The 17697-nt window shown below is 43.5% G+C and overlaps 1 protein-coding gene across 3 annotated transcripts in view; it reads right to left on the bottom strand.

The window, feature by feature from the left end:
• The window catches only part of SPIDR (scaffold protein involved in DNA repair), a 451973-nt gene that overhangs the window by 420665 nt on the left and 13611 nt on the right, over positions 1-17697 (bottom strand). For all 3 annotated transcript variants that reach the window (XM_044294548.1, XM_044294549.1, XM_044294546.1), the window contains exons 2-3: positions 1926-2081; positions 1451-1520 (exon numbers count right to left, since the gene is read on the bottom strand). In XM_044294548.1, the coding sequence (XP_044150483.1) occupies positions 1451-1520; positions 1926-2081 (226 nt within the window). The remainder of the gene's footprint in view (positions 1-1450; positions 1521-1925; positions 2082-17697) is intronic.

Raw genomic sequence — 17697 nt, forward strand, 5'->3', positions numbered from 1 at the left:
CGTGCAGTATTAGAATGTATTAGCTCCAATGAGCTGAAGTTATTACTTTGCAAAGTCTCGCAAGACATAGAAACATAGAATGTGTCGGCAGATAAGAACCATTTGGCCCATCTAGTCTGCCCAATATACTGAATACTATGGATAGCCCCTGGCCCTATCTTATATGAAGGATGGCCTTATGCCTATCCCATGCATGCTTAAACTCCTTCACTGTATTTGCAGCTACCACTTCTGCAGGAAGGCTATTCCATGCATCCACTACTCTCTCAGTAAAGTAATACTTCCTGATATTACTTTTAACCCTTTGCCCCTCTAATTTAAAACTATGTCCTCTTGTAGCAGTTTTTCTTTTAAATATTCTCTCCTCTTTTACCTTTTTGATTCCCTTTATGCATTTAAAGTTCCAGAACCCGAGTTCAGAAAATGTTTTTTTTTACAGTATAAATCAATTTATGAAGTTATTATGCGAAGTCTAGCGAGACTTTGCGAAGTAATAACTTTGGCTCATCGGAGCCAATACATTCTAATACTGTACGGATCACTTGAAACAAAGTTTTATGCGAATCGACTTCGGATGTTTCATCCGAAGTCGATTCACTCATCCCTAGTGTCAACATGAAAAAATGTCTCACTCGATCAACAAGCATCTCGCTCATTCATCAGGTGATCTGCGGCATTTTTATAAGAACGTTTGTCCGACAATTGAGTGGTGTAAATCCATCTTAAGCTACATTGGCTCTCTACAATCTGATCAATTACCAGTGTCTTATTTGTTATCTGCATATCCTGTCATTAGCAGACCCCCCTGGGAATTTCCAAATCTCTAACTAAAACAACTCTCAATATGCCCTATGAGGGCCATAAGGATGTCACAGAGGGAGTGATTCCCTTCATTTGAATGGCCAGCAAGTAGCATTCCATTTAGGTCCCATTTTGTGATGAGCGAAGAGAGCTTCGAATGCTTAATCTGGAGTCGCTTTGTTCAAAACTTCGGAATAATACTGTACAGAGATTCGTCTCCGTACAGTATTAGAATGTATGGGCCCTGATAAGCCAAAGTTAGTTGTTCACGAAGTAGCAAGTGATTTTGTTGAATAAATACAGTAGCTGATTTTTAAAGTGGAAAACCACTTTAAAACTTAAAACGGAACTCTGCTTCGGTTCTGTGGTACTAGTCGGACTAATTCTACTAGAAATGTATAAATGGACAACTGGGTGTGGGTGTTACCAGTTGGGAGTGCGCCCCTGCATAGTCTTACACTGGCAGCGCTGATTGGACAGTGTCAGACGGTGCAGAGACACATCTAATCTGTAACACTCAGTTGCCAATTAATTCATAAATATCTAACAGTAAAATTGTTGATTCATGTGTAATACGATTTATTAAGACAAATCAGGGGTGGTGACAGGTCCTCTTTAGGAAAGTCACTTCATAAAACTTCTCATTTACCTTCATCAAACACAACTGAGTGGGCTACGAGCTGAACACTTCGGGATTTTCTTTCAGATGATCTGGAGGACTATCAAATAAAGGATAAAAAACATGAAAATGTAGATTTGAATAAACATCTGCAAGTATTTCAGCTGTGGATAAATTGTATTGCATAAGATCCTAGAGAATCAACATCCACCCTAAGGGCTCATGCACAAGGCCACAACCATGTTCTGCATTTTGTGGAACATAGGACCAACACAGATGCCTTCAGCTGCCAAGGGCACATGTAACAGGTCAGTCAGTTTCATAGGTAGAAATCTGCAGACAGATGCCCTTCAAGTCAGAATTATACCAAATAAAAATGTTTATAGAAATATACAGGCAGATCTTGGTACAGGCATTACAGTAGACATGACCATATATACATAAAACAAAATATTAAAAAAAAAAAAAAAAAAAAAAAAAAGAAGAAAAATTTGGAAGCTCCTACCTTTTCTGCCTGACATCCATCAAATCCCTCAGCACATCGCATCCATGCTTTACTGAGGGACTGGGGCATCAAGTTTTGCTTTGTTGAGGATTTTTTGCCACCATGATCTAAGTCATCTGGAAAAACTGCATGTATCTTATCCGATGTTCGTTTCCCCTGTAAGAACAAAAAAAAGGTTTTAACAGAGTTGCATTTTATAGTTGATTGCACATTAAGAATCAGTAATTTTACACATTAGCAAATTAAATGCAAGAAACTTGATGCATGTGGCAGTGTGAGGTCCCGTTCTGACCTCTCATCCTCTGACAGAAACGCACATCATTACAATCATTTATAAGGCTGTGTGTCTCTGTGAGGCCTGGAATCTATTGAATTAAATGGACATAATGCTGTGTACACAGATAGCTGTCAGTCACTGATAAGACCGCCTTCTTGTCTTTAAAGCCTAGAATGAGCAGGAATATAAATGAATTGGCCATAACAGAATTCTGTGACTGAATGCATAACAGAATGCCTTTAAACCCTTAAACGCAGAACTCTGAGTGTATATGTACAGCAGGGGATGCATTGCCAGAATGCATTCCGCCGTACATGCACGGAGGAATGATCGGGCGGGCACTGGAGCGGTGCGCGCTCAATCACTGCAGGGATCCGGCAGTCACTGGTAGCCGGGCCTCTGCTGTATCCACCGGCATCGCTGTTTACCACCGCTGGTTACCGGTATAGTTTCGATACCGGGAGTTTACATTTACCGATACTAGGCTGCGCTACTGTACAGCCTAGTATCAGAGAACATGGAGCAAGCTACTCTCAGTGCACAGGGGAGAAGTCATCTCCTCCCCTCCCCCCCGTGCCGCTACTGCCAGAAGAGAGAGAGGAGGAGGGCTGTGGCCACTGCACCACCAATAACGATAAGGCGGGTGTCGGCTGCAGAATCACATAGCCCCGGCACCCGGCCCCTGACAGCGAGGTGCGATCAATGGCAGTTAACCGGTCAGGTGCAGATTGCCGGCACCCACCTCCTGTATTTGTATTAAAAGGTTACTTATCTTCCTTGGTGGTGCTACCCTACTCTTCATTCATTGGTGGTGCAGATCGGTTACCATGGCAGCAGGGACAGTGTAAAGTTCTATTCACCCCAACAGAGCTCTATTAGGGTGAATAGGACAAGGGATAAAAAGATCCCAGGTTCTAGCTCCTAAGGGGGAAAATAGTTATTAAATAAAAAGCAAAAAAAAATATAATAAACATAAATAAACAATAACAACATATTACATATCGCCTCGACCCAAAAAGTGCAAACTATTAAAATATAAAAAAATATCTCCTATGCGGTGAACGCCGTAACCCCCAAAAAAAAATATAAACACCATGATTCGACATTTTGTAAGTCACCCTGTTCCCCCAAAAACTAGGATCAGACTGTTAAATTATGGGCCGGACATTCCATAAAATCCAGACAGCTTTTTTGGTGTTTTATTTTTTTCGCGTGATATCGAATATCACAATACTTTTTTATGGTATCGAAATCGAATTAAAATGTTGGTATCGTAACAATCCTAATTCTTACCCCCCCCTATAACTTTTTAATTTTATATGTACGGAGCTGTGTGAGGGCTTATTTTTTACGGGGCAATCTGTTATTTTCATTGGAGTGTGTATGAGTTTTTGATTACTTTTTATTCAAATTTTGGCGGGAGCTGAAGCAACCAAATACGGCAAATCAGCCATTTTGACTTTTTCTGTTGCGCTGTTTGCCATATGAGATAAATATTTTTATTTTTTAATAGTACAGACAGTGATACCCATAATGTTTAGTTTTTGCACCTACTTTGTTTCAAAGTTCGGTTTGGGTTCCAAACTTGACCCCGAACAAAAAATGGCTGCAAAAAAATAAAAATAAAAAAAAATCATAGAAAAGTGATAGAGGACTGCAAAAGGATCCAAAATGGGGTTAAGAGCAGTACAATTGCCCTGCAAACAAATGTGGATAGGGAAAGGACTTAACATGAAATACATAAAAATAAAAAATTATAATCCTGAACCAGGAGACGCAGGTCCCAGTGGAGTAAGAAGTTGAGGAGGCTGTAGATATGGCTGTGTAGGTGGAGGAGGAAGCCAACAATGTTTTTGTTGTTTGTTTGTATCTTGTCTGTTAATTCTGTGTGACCTATAAACATTTTTGGGGGTGCGGTCGGTATACTTCACTACTCTGCCAATATAACAAATAATAATCTTGAACCAAGAGGTGGAGGTCCGAGTAGAGGAGGTGGATGTGGCGGTGCAGGTGGACGAGTTGGGGGAGTAAGCTGACACTGTTATTTTTTAAATGTGTGGGTGCAGCCAGTATACTTCTCTATTTTGCCAATATAAGACATAATAATCTTGAGCCAGGAGGTGAAGGTCCAAGTGGAGGAGGAGGCGGACGTAGCAGTGTAGGCAGAGGAGGTAGCCAAGAATTATTTTATTATTTTATTTTGTTTTATTTTTTTCGTTTGTGAAGGCCTCAAAACATTGGGAAATAGCTAATAGAACGCACTGGATATAACAATGGCTAGGTGCGGCTTGTATACCTCTCTACTCTGGCAAAGATACGGACAAGTCCTGTGGGATCCATGCCTAGTTCATTTTAATGAACGTGAGCTTGTCCACGTTGGCTGTGGACAGGCAGATGCCCCTGTCTGTGATCACACCCACTGCCGTGCTAAAAACACGTTCGGACAATACACTTGCTGCAGGGCAGGCCAGCACCTCCAAGGAGTAAAGGGCAAGCTCAGGCCATGTGCCCAATGTGGAGAACCAGAAGTTAAATGGAGCAGACCCATTAGTCAGTAGGTGAAGATGTGTTCACACGTACTGTTGCACCATGTTGCTGAAACAATGCCTCCTGCTAAGATGGTCCGTATCAGATGGTGGTGCTGGATGTTGTGGCGTGCTGACAAAGCTTTTACGCATTTTGGCCTATGCTAACCCTTCTTTTTGAGGTGCTGGCGGATCCACAGCTGCATTGTTGACCACCTCCTCCTCAGTCTCGTGATTCCACTGAGCCCCCGCTGTCAGATGGGAATGCCATCAGTAGCGCCACTAGCAGCGTGCACTTGTACTCGCACATCTTCCAATCACGCTCCAGTGACAGAAGGACGGCACGTTGTCCTTGAAGCAGGGATCCAGCAGGGTGAGCCACCCAATAATCAGCACTCGTAAGAATCAGGACAACTCGACGGTCATTGCGCAGGCACTACAGCATGTAGTCACTCATGTGTGCCAGACTGCCCAGAAGCAACGACAAGCTGTCCTCAGGAGCTGTATAGTCTGTGTCCTCTGTATACCCCCAGCTCCAGTGATACCCGTGAGCTGATTTGGATGCCACCCTGCTGTGAGCGGGGATCCTCCTCCAAAACTGTGCCCTGGCTGGACAGTTGTGTACCTGGCCGCTGTTGGTGCAGGAACCCACCCTCTAAGCCAGCTGTGGATGATAACCGTGGAAATTATCCCTGTTCCTTCTCCTCTTCCATCATCGACCAAAGTGTTTTTTCAAGGAGACGTAGAAGTGTGATAGTAACGCCGAGAACAGCGTCATCGGCGCTGGCCATGTTGGTGGAGTACTCAAAACAGCGCAACACATTACACACGTCCCGCATGGACGCCCACTCACTGGTGGTGAAGTGGATGCTGTTCCGCAGAGCAACTCACCCGTGCGTGCTGAAGCTGAAATTCCGCTATCGCCTGCTGCTACTCACACAGTCTCTCCATCATGTGCAAGGTGGAGTTCCACCTTATGGGTACATCGCATATGAGGCAGTGAGCGGAAAGGCAGAAGTTATACAGGCGAGCAGCAGCAGGGTGAGAACGTCAAAAGCGCGCTCAGACGGCCCGAACTTTCTGCAGCAGCTCTGACATTTTGGGGTAAGGGATGTGCTTCAAACCGGCTAGGCCCAGAGCTGCTACGAGATTTGGCCCAATGTGGCACACCACCAGGCCAGGCTTGAGGCTCAGCAGCACCAACCAACCACTCATCGGTCTGTTCTTCCATGCTCGTCCACAGCTCCTGCGCAGTGGGGTTTTTCCCCCAAACATGTAAAATTCAGAACAGCCTTCTGTCATTTCCCCCTGGCTGTGCTGAAGTTAGTGGTGCGGTAGGATGTGTGCCAAACCACTTTCTGCCTCAGGCCTAGCCGCCAATACATTTTTCCCAGTGGGCAGTTAGGGAGATCTAACGTCCCTGCTCGTGTTTACTAGCTGGACCTTGCCACACCTGATATGTTCTGCTACTTGTTCGTGCAGGGCAGGGACAGCCTGCCTGGAAAAGTAGTGGCAGCTGGGAACCACATACCGTGGGATAGCCGCCGTCAGAAATTTTTTTAAACTCTCCGTCTCCACCAGACGGAATGGCAGCATTTCAAAGACATGCAGTACTTTTATTCCGGCTGCCTCTCCCCATGCCGCTGCCGGAACTCCGCCTACGCCCCATTATAGTCAATAGGGACGGAGCGGCAGTCCGAGGGCACACGTGAACTAGTGGTAGGACGGATCCAACAGGCTGTTCACCCGCCGGAACAGCCTGCCGGAGTTCCCTCCCGATAGTGTGTTATAACAGTAACACAGATGAAAATGTGGAGTTTTGAACACCAATAATAACTTTAGGTCAACCACAGAATTAACAGCACAATTAAGTATTGTATTTCTGTGTCACTGGTGCAAAAGTTTTGCATTGTACCCACATAAATGCCTACAGGTCACCCACAGACTTATTTAAAAAAAATGCCTAAAAAAGCCTCTCCCTGCCTGCAGCAGCATCCTGTCCCTACACTACTCAGAGTAGAATGGTGGTGCACCACGTGATCCGGCATTTATGCAGGCAGGTTCACATGGTGCACTGGCCAATCACAGCCATGCCAATACTAGGCATGAATGTGATGGCTTCCAAGTGCCCACAGCCTAAAAACACTTGTTGATTGGCTGTGCTGCAGCCTTTCAAAAAGCTTTATTTTAACTTTGAACAACGAACACAAAATTTCAAGCCAAGGTCCATGTTCGGGTACCCAGACACAGTAATGTTAGGTATGAACCCAAACAGTGAGGTCCAGGTTTGCTCATTCCTATCAAAAGCAGATCGACGGTGGTCCAACCCATGCCACCCCTTGTCGATCAGTTGCACTGCAGAAGCTCTGGAGCTGGAACTACACAGCTCCGTCCATTATGGACCAATGATGAAACAGAAGGTGCACCTAAAACTAGCTCACACCTACTAAAACAACTGTAGCCACACAGTAGTCACATATCATAGATCTCCCTAGTTTAGTCCTGGTGGCTTACAGTGCAAAGGCAACATGTGTATGGAGTTTCCATGGTCACCTTATATATGTGCCTTTCCTCTAGGTATTCTAGTATCCCCCCACACTCCAAAAACATGCAGGTAGGTTTATCTAAAATTGAGATTGTGAACTCCATTGGGAAAGGTACTGGTGTCAGTCACAATCTTTGTATAGGGATGAATAATAATAATAATAATAATAATAATAAAATGCAGCAAGAACAATAGTAGCAGATAATTACGGTATTTCATGTAGGTAGTGACTTGCACATCATCTTTGAGCTCCTGACCACACAGTCGGTTTAGGCTTATTGCACACGATTGTGGACCGCATTTTCGGATCCGCAATACACGGGCACCGTTCCGTGTGTATTGCGCATCACAGATCTGGACCCATTCACTTTCGTCCCGTACTTCTGTTCTGCAAAAAGATAGAACATGTCCTATCTTTTTGCGGAACGGCCGGATCGCTGACCCATTAAAGTGAATGGGTCCGTGATCCGCTGCGGCTGCCCCATGGTGGGTGTTCGTGCATTGCGGCCCGCAGCACAGCCACGGGGCGCACACTTTTGTGTGCAAGAGGCCTTAGGTCCATACCTGTTATTCTAATTTAATAACATTGTAAATTTTCCAGCAGGATATATATGGCATTCAAGTGAACAGAGCCTAGCCCCACCCACGCTAGTTGATACTAGTCGTGACGTCACTGGGCCAGCGGTAAACAGTGAGAAGTGCCGCTGCCTTCTCAAATAGCTGATTGGCGGGGGTCCTGGGGGTCGGACCCCCACCGATCAGATGCTGATGATCTATCCAGAGGATAGATCAGTTAAAACAAAGTGCAGAACCCCTTTAAGCTTAAACGTGGGGAACCATGTCTACAGAATAATAGAAAACATAAGAGAAAAAGCTTATATGATGAGCTTCTTATAAAATATAGGAGCATATGAGAGGATAAACATTAGTATCACATCAGAATTGAAAAAGCTGGCAAATACGTCTCTGTTGAGGCATTTCATTGTGTAAAAATACACACAAGCACTATTCCTTCGACTTCTGATCTTCAGGGAAATCAGCAATGCATTACCTACCTATCCATGCAATGTACATAAATCTAAAAAAAAATATGGAGTTTCAGCACCATCCAGGAAAACACTAGAAAGTCAGGAGATGTTACATCACAGAAATTGTTGGCTGCCCTCCAATAAACTCTGCCAAGTCAAATCTCCTCTGGTCCGTTCTGGGAAATGTGTGAATCACATGTGCTCTACATGGAGCAAAACAGTAACCACTATCCCAGTGGGCTGGGATATTACAGCACGCACATCACAAATAATGCAGAAACCACAGAGGAAATGTTCACTGCATCTCCCTTTTTTTTTTTTTTTCAATGGCCGATATAAGGTCCACATCGCTACAAAAAGTGTCTCCTGCAAAACAATCCAGCAGGTGGCACACTGCTAATTACCACTTCAGGGTTACTCGCGTTTGCTGGCATTGTGCAGCACCAGCTTGTATTTCTGTACGTTCGTCTTGTAGTGATCTGGCACCGCACAGCAATGTGAACACGTGGGTTGTTACTAGCAGCCTCTGGTCTTGGCGACATCTCAAGACTTGACTGTATTATGTCCCTATTATGTGATCACCATAATACCCAGTACCGAGACTTTCTTGAGGGTATAAAATCCTTTCTCTGTTATAAAAAGTCAGTGGGGGGTCATTTAAGAAGCGTGCCACATCCGTTTTGGGGTAAAAAACAAAACAAAAAAAACGTAATTAGACTTACCGGTAATTCTGTTTCCTTGAATCCAAAATGACGGTCAGAATCAGAGATAACCCTTGACCTCTGTAGGGGCAGGAATACACAGAGAGAGCTTAAATTGCCCCCACCCCTTCTCCCCCTCAGTGCTATTACAAATTACCCTGTAGGTGAGCAATATTATGTGTGTCCCCTTTGAGTATTACTTCATACCAAAATAGAGACTTATATTGGATAATATATATGCAACAAAAAAAAAAAAATTGGGGGGGGAGATATATGGGCTGTCATGGTGGATTCAAGGAAACAGAAATACTGGTAAGTCTAATTATGGTTTTTCATTCCATCCACCATGACGGCCCCAATGAGAACTAACAAATACTTTAAATAGGGTGGGAAGCCGCCTACAGAATCTTTCGACCAAAAACTAAATCTGCAGGGGCGGTGAGATTAAAGGCGATAATTTTTTACAAAGGTGTTTAGACTTGACCAGGTAGCCACTTTGCAAATCTAGTCTAGTGAAACACCAGCTCTTTCTGCCCAAGAAGAGACAGTAGCCCAGGTAGAATGGGCTTTTATACCTTCCGGACAAGGTTTGTTCTGAAGAAAGTAGCTACATTCTATAGTGGATCTGATCCACCTAGCTATCGAAGCTTTGTAAAGTATTTTCCCCTTATTTCGGCCACCAAACTGGATTAGGAGATTATCATCTATTCTGAAATTTTTTGTTGCGGCATGGTACAGTATTATGGCGTTTCTGACATCCAGGAGTTGCATCTTCTCTTCTATCTCCTCCCCGAGTGGCTGGTGACAGATGGTAATACTATCTCTTGTTCACGATGAAAATTTTAAACCACCTTGGGGAGAAAACCTGGATCTAGTCTTAGCACCATTTGATCCTCGTAAATTCTAAGATATGGTTCTTTACAGGAGAGTGCTTGTATCTCACTTAGACGTCTTGCAGAAGTGATGGCTATCAGGAAAGCCGTTTTGAGCGACAGATGTTTTATAGAGATTTCATATAAGGGAGAGAAATGAGGGTTAGTTAGCCCCTTTAATACTGTATTAAGGTCCCACTGAGGAATCCTAGATCTTAAGGTTGGCCTTAACCTAGAATCTGCTCTAATAAATCTCCTTATCCATCTGTGCTCTGCGAAACTAGTATCATAAAAGGTGCTTAAGGCCGATATTTGGGCTTTAAGGGTACTTGGCCTCAGGCCTATTTCTAGCCCATTTTGCAGAAAGTTTAGTATTTTATTAATTGGCGGAGAAGACGTGTTCGGGTGCTCCTCCCCTAGCCAACTGCAAAATCTTTTCCAGACTTTGAGATAGATAAATGGCTGATGTAATTTTCTTCCTACTAGCTTTAAGGGCAAGGATCACTTTGTCTGAAAGCCCTTGTCTTCTTAGTGATTCACTCTCAGGATCCAGACCACCAAATTGTAGATCTGGGGGTTTGGGTGGTTTATCGGGCCCTGATAGAGCATGTTTTCCCTGTAGGGTATTTTCCATGGTTCTTCTAATGTTTACTGTCTCAGGATTGAGAACCAGCTTCTTTTTGGCCAGTGGGGAGCTAGCAAGATCATCGTTGTTGTTTCTTTCTGTAATTTCTGCAGTAAGCAAGGAATCAGCGGAAAGGATGGAAACTAGGTCCCACTCCCATCTTATTGATAAAGCATCTATTGCCCATGGTCTGTCTCTTGGATTTATTGAACAGAAGTGTCGGATCTGGGCATTTTCCCTAGAGGCAAACAGGTCTATCTTTGGCAGTGATCTTGTGAAATATGTCGTTGTTTAATGTCCATTCTCCTGGATCTATTTTTTTCCCGACTTAGGAAGTCCGCCTCTAGGTTCTCTGACCCTTTTAGATGGACTGCTGTTAAGGAGAGAATATTTGTTTCCGCGCAGGAAAATATTCTTTTTGCTATTCCCCCCAGTGAATCAGACCTTGTGCCCCCTTGGTGTTTCAGGTACGCCACTGTAGTGATGTTGTCCGAGAGGACCTTAAGATGCCTGTCCTTTAATAGGTCTACTGATTCTGTGAGTGTCATAAGGACTGCATTCAGGTCTCTGAAGTTTGAGGATCTTCCTTTTAGGCCTATTGCACACGGCCGTTTTTTTTTTCCGTTTACTGGCCGTTTTTTGCGTTCCGTATACGGTCCGTATACGGAACCATTCATTTCAATGGTTCCGCAAAAAAAACGGAATGTACTCCGTATGCATTCCGTTTCCGTATTTCCGTTTTTCCGTTCCGTTTTAACATAGAACATGTCCTATTATTGCCCGCAAATCACAGTCCGTGGCTCCATTCAAGTCAATGGATCCGCAAAAAAAACGGAACACATACGGAAATGCATCCGTATGTCTTCCGTTTCCGTTCCGTTTTTTCCTGAACCATCTATTGAAAATGTTATGCCCAGCCCAATTTTATCTATGTAATTACTGTATACTGTATATGCCATACGGAAAAACGGAACGGAAAAACGGAACAGAAACGGAAACACAACGGAAACAAAAAACGGAACAACGGATCCATGAAAAACGGACCGCAAAACACTGAAAAAGCCATACGGTCGTGTGCAATAGGCCTTAGGCTGTTTGGCCAGTCTCCCTGGAGAAAAAGGTTGCCTATACTTTCACCCCAGCGTGAAGAGCTGGCATCTATTAAGACCTGAGCCTCTGGGATCTTGAGCCATTTTATGCCTTGAAGCATCAGTCCAGATCTATTTTGACTGTTGATGGTACCTGTATCATCCTGTCTAAGGACGTCTGCTTCCTGTCCCAGTCTTTCAAGATCCATGACTGCATGATTCTTGTATGGGCCTGACTCCATGGAACCGAGTTTATGCATGCGGTTATATTTTCTAAAAGGTTCATTGCCCCATGAATGGAACACCTGTGGGATTTTTGAAAGCGACTTATTTTGTTTTTGAGAGATCTTACTTTGTCCTGGGGTGGATAGGTTGTTTGGGATACAGAATCTAACTCTACGCCCAGGAACCTTATTTTTGTAGATGGGGCGAGTATTGATTTTTTTTTTTTCGATTTATCAACCATCCTAAATCTGAAAGGATACTTATAACTTCTTCTGTAATCCTGAAGGTTTCTTCTTTTGAATTGTCAATTATTAGGAAATTGTCTAGGTAGGGGATATTGGTTCCCTTCCTGCGCAGAAAAGCAATCAGTTCCACCACCAGTTTGGTAAATGTTCTGAGAGATGATGAGATACCAAAGGGGAGGGCTACGTACTGAAAATGATGGAAGAGTCCCCCAGGATCTCTTATTGCAAATCTTAGATATTTCTGGGAGGCCTGATGAATCGGTATGTGATAGTAGGCGTCTTTTAGATCTACTGAGGTCATAAAGGCACCCTTTGGAATCAGTGGAATCGTAGATGCGATTGACTCCATCTTGAATCTTCTGTATATTATGGATCTGTTTAAGGGCTTTAAATTAATTATTGTGCGGAATGTGTCGTCGGGTTTTTTGACCTGAAAGAGACCTGAGAAGAATCCATTTCCCTTTGCGGAGTCTGGCACTTCTATGACTACTCCTGATCTGAGTAGGTCCTGAGTACCTTGCCAAATTTTTTCACTTTTGGGTGGCAATGGAGAATTTTTCTGGAAGTGTTAAAGAGAATTCTATTCTGTATCCCTGAGCTATGATATTTAGTGCCCATGGATTTGACATAACCTGATTCCACTGGGTTAAAAAAAACTCTTCAACCTGCCTCCCATTTTGGCGTCATTGTTTATTGTTCTGTTTGTTTTGGGGATAATCCTCTACCTCTTCCACCTTTTGGGTAGCTCCAGCAACCCGTTTTACCTTAACCCCTGTAAGGCCTGGATTGCAAAGGGAATTGACGAAAGGTTATTTTCTTTATTTATTTTTCCTCCGGAAACCCCTTCTTTTTATCAGCCGCTTTTTCCAGCATTTTATCTAACACTGGCCCAAAAACAAATTCCCCTGAGAAGGGAATAGAGCATAGTTTAGACTTGGACGTTTTATCCCCTGACCATGCCTTCATCCATAAAGCTCTACTAGCTGCATTGGAAAGGGCTGCATCTCTTGCGGCAAAGCGTACCGATTCAGCTGAGGCATCTGATAAAAAAGCCGTTGCTTATTTTAACAATGGTAAGGAATTTATGATATCTTCCTTGGGGGTTTTGTTCTTTAGGTGATCGTCTAATTCTGATAACCAGAAGTACATGACCCTTGCCACGGATGTAGCAGCAATGTTGGTTTTTACCCCAAACATAGATGCCTTTCCAAGCCTTCCTTAGTAACGAATCTAAGTTGTGATACATCTTCGAATGGTAAGGATGTCTTTTTGACTACCTTTGCCACCTGAATATCAATTTTAGGTATTTCCTCAAAGATCTTACATTCACCTTGATCGAATTGTAGTCTGTCCCTGAATTCTTTGGACACCCCTAGTCTTTTTTCAGGATTAATCCACTCATCCAATATCATTTCTTTGAAATTTTCATTAATGGGAAATATTTTTGTTCTTTTTTTACGTAAACCCCCGAACATCTCGTCCTGTACCATACGAGGTTTGGGAATATCGTCTATGCCCATGATAGACCTAACTGCTTTCAGTAAATCTTCCATTTCACGCAAGGAAAACATTTAATTTTTTATCATCCTCTATAATTTCACCCTCTGAGAAAAGTTCTTCCTCAAGTACTCGTCTAGGTATCCTAATCAATGTCCTCGGCCTCAGAGGAGGATTGAATGGACAATCTAGGTTTTTTGGCAGGCTGGATAGGCGTACTAGAAGTAGTCAGAGATGCTAGGGAAGATTTAATCTCATCCTGGATAAACGATTTAATCTCAGACAGGATAGATGGTTGCTCCTCTTTTAAGACATTGCACTTATTTTTATAGTTATCAGGAAGACTCCTGGCACAGATTGCGCACTTTAGGGATTTAGACTTAAATTTAGTATATCTTGTTCCCTAATGAGTAAAGGACTGCAACCAAATATCAGCATATTTATAACATATGTAAAAATAAGAATAACCATACTCCCATTAGAGGAACTCACAGTAGGAGCAGCCGGAGAGGGGTCCGAATCTTCCTGACGGGATGCTGGAGTCTCAGGAGTGAACATAGTGGCGGAGATGCACAGCTCCATGCTGCATGAGCGCTACTTTTTAAACACTTCCTGGTTTATGATGTCATCTTTGCGCATCATCAGCTATGCGCCCAGGCTCCGCCTCCCCCACATGGATCGAGCATCAGCGGTCTGCTTCCGACACAAAGAGAAAGTGAGACCGTGAAACAGAAAGGAGCACAGGTCCCAGCTTAAGCTGGGGCGAGTGTCCACGTTGCCCACTGCTCCCCAGCCTTAGCTCCTGCCGCGGGAAGGCAGCAAGGGATGAAGGTAAATACTTGCTAATCTTCACCTCCCTACCGGGAGGACTCTCTCTGCGACCTAAGCCCTCATGCACACGACCGTTTTTTTTTAAGGTCCGCAAAAATGGGGTCCGTAGGTCCGTGATCCGTGACCGTTTTTCTGTCCATGGGTCTTCCTCGATTTTTGGAGGATCCACGGACATGAAAAATGAAAAAAAAAAATCTAAGTCAAGTTTGCCATTGAAATTATAGGAAAAAACGGAAACGGACATGGATCACGGACGCGGATGACAATCTTTTGTGCATCCGTGTTTTCTCACGGACCCATTGACTTGAATGGGTCCGTGAACCGTTGGCCGGGAAAAAAATAGGACAGGTCCTATTTTTTTCACGGCCAGGAAAAACGGATCACGGATGCGGCTGCCAAACGGTGCATTTTCCGATTTTTCCACGGACCCATTGAAAGTCAATGGGTCCGCGAAAAAAAACTGAAAACGGCACAACGGCCACAGATGCACACAGCGGTCGTGTGCATGAGGCCTAACCCAGAGGAAAAACACCGACGGGGAGGAGGGGTAGGGGAAATGTAAACTCTGTGTATTCCTGCCTCTTCAGAAGTCAAGGGTTATCTCTCATTGTGGCTGTCATGGTGGATGGAATGGAAATTTTATATATATATATATATATATATATATATATATAGAGTACAGACCAAAAGTTTGGACACACCTTCTCATTCAAAGATTTTTTTTTATTTTCATGACTATGAAAATTGTAGATTCACACTGAAGGCATCAAAACTATGAATTAACACATGTGGAATTATATGCCTAACAAAAAAGTGTGAAACAACTGAAAATATGTCATATTCTAGGTTCTTCAAAGTAGCCACCTTTTGCTTTGATTACTGTTTTGCACACTCTTGGCATTCTCTTGATGAGCTTCAAGAGGTAGTCACCTGAAATGGTTTTCACTTCACAGGTGTGCCCTGTCAGGTTTAATAAGTGGGATTTCTTGCCTTATAAATGGGGTTGGGACCATCAGTTGCGTTGTGGAAAAGTCAGGTGGATACACAGCTGATAGTCCTACTGAATAGACTGTAAGAATTTGTATTATGGCAAGAAAAAAGCAGTTAAGTAAAGAAAAACGAGTGGCCATTATTACTTTAAGAAATGAAGGTCAGTCAGTCCGAAAAATTGGGGAAACTTTGAAAGTGTCCCCAAGTGCAGTCACAAAAACCATCAAGCGCTACAAAGAAACTGGCTCACATGCAGACCGCCCCAGGAAAGGAAGACCAAGAGTCACCTCTGCTGCGGAGGATAAGTTCATCCGAGTCACCAGCCTCAGAAATCGCAGGTTAACAGCAGCTCAGATTAGAGACCAGGTCAATGCCACACAGCGTTCTAGCAGCAGACACATCTCTAGAACAACTGTTAAGAGGAGACTGTGTGAATCAGGCCTTCATGGTAGAATATCTGCTAGGAAACCACTGCTAAGGACAGGCAACAAGAAGAAGAGACTTGTTTGGGCTAAAGAACACAAGGAATGGACATTAGACCAGTGGAAATCTGTGCTTTGGTCTGATAAGTCCAAATTTGAGATCTTTGGTTCCAACCACCGCGTCTTTGTGCGACGCAGAAAAGGTGAACGGATGGACTCTACATTCCTGGTTCCCACCGTGAAGCATGGAGGAGGAGGTGTGATGGTGCTTTGCTGGTGACACTGTTGGGGATTTATTCAAAATTGAAGGCATACTGAACCAGCATGGCTACCACAGCATCTTGCAGCAGCATGCTATTCCATCCGGTTTGCGTTTAGTTGGACCATCATTTATTTTTCAACAGGACAATGACCCCAAACACACCTCCAGGCTGTGTAAGGGCTATTTGACCATGAAGGAGAGTGATGGGGTGCTGCGCCAGATGACCTGGCCTCCACAGTCACCGGACCTGAACCCAATCGAGATGGTTTGGGGTGAGCTGGACCGCAGAGTGAAGGCAAAAGGGCAAACAAGTGCTAAGCATCTCTGGGAACTCCTTCAAGACTGTTGGAAGACCATTTCAGGTGACTACCTCTTGAAGCTCATCAAGGGAATGCCAAGAGTGTGCAAAGCAGTAATCAAAGCAAAAGGTGGCTACTTTGAAGAACCTAGATATGACATATTTTCAGTTGTTTCACACTTTTGTGTTATGTATATAATTCCACATGTGTTAATTCATAGTTTTGATGCCTTCAGTGTGAATCTACAATTTTCACAGTCATGGAAAAAAAAGAAAACTCTTTGAATGAGAAGGTGTGTCCAAACTTTTGGTCTGTACTGTATATATATATATATATATATATATATATATATATATAACAGAGTTAGGCCACTCCTCCACGATATACAAAAGGTGAAATAACGAGGCAGCACTTCCAGCTTTAGGTGTACGGATGACGACCCCAAAATTTTAATCCAAGCGACGTTACGGCCTACTCAATGAGGCCTTTATCAAGTTGATAAAGGCCTCATTGAGTAGGCCGTAACGTCGCTTGGATTAAAATTTTGGGGTCGTCATCCGTACACCTAAAGCTGGAAGTGCTGCCTCGTTATTTCACCTTTTATATATATATATATATATATATATATATATATATATATATATATATATATATATTTTTTTTTTTATATTGTCACATGGGTGGTTTTGCGCCGCAATCAACACTCGGGGACGACGGGGGCCAGGCCAGGACTTTGGCCCTGACAAATGTACCCTTATCTTTTACACCTTTTCCAGGCGCATGGACTGCCAGAGATGCGCCTAATTTAATTAACCGCTATCACATCACTGCAGTGCTGCTCACTTCATCTTTGAATTTCTGATTGCTGGACACATTTTGCCAACCAAACACCACTCCTCTGCCCAAACTCACAGCATAAGGGTCCATTTACACATCTGTAAATGTTTTGCCGATCCGCAAAAACAGACACCTGCAATGTGCGATCCGCAAGTTGCGGACCGCACATCACAGTCACTATAATAGAAAATGCCTTTTCTGGTCCGCAATTGCAGACAAGAATAGGACATGTTCTATTTTTTTCAGGAACAGCATTGCGGATCCCAAAAAAACGGATGCGGATCCCGAAAATGAGGATTTGCATCAATTCCAGCCCCATTGAACGTGAATGGATCCGCAAATTGCGGAATAGGGATCGACCGATTATCGGCCGATATTCAGGATTTTGACCGCTATCGTCATCTATTTTGCCGATATTCCGATAACATATGGGGAACACAGATAGCGCTGCTCTCAGCGCTCTCAGTGTTCCCTCAGCAGCACAGGGGAGAAGGAAGCAGTGT

Source organism: Bufo gargarizans, chromosome 5 (assembly GCF_014858855.1).
Source record: "Bufo gargarizans isolate SCDJY-AF-19 chromosome 5, ASM1485885v1, whole genome shotgun sequence".
Taxonomy (NCBI): Eukaryota; Metazoa; Chordata; class Amphibia; order Anura; family Bufonidae; genus Bufo; species Bufo gargarizans.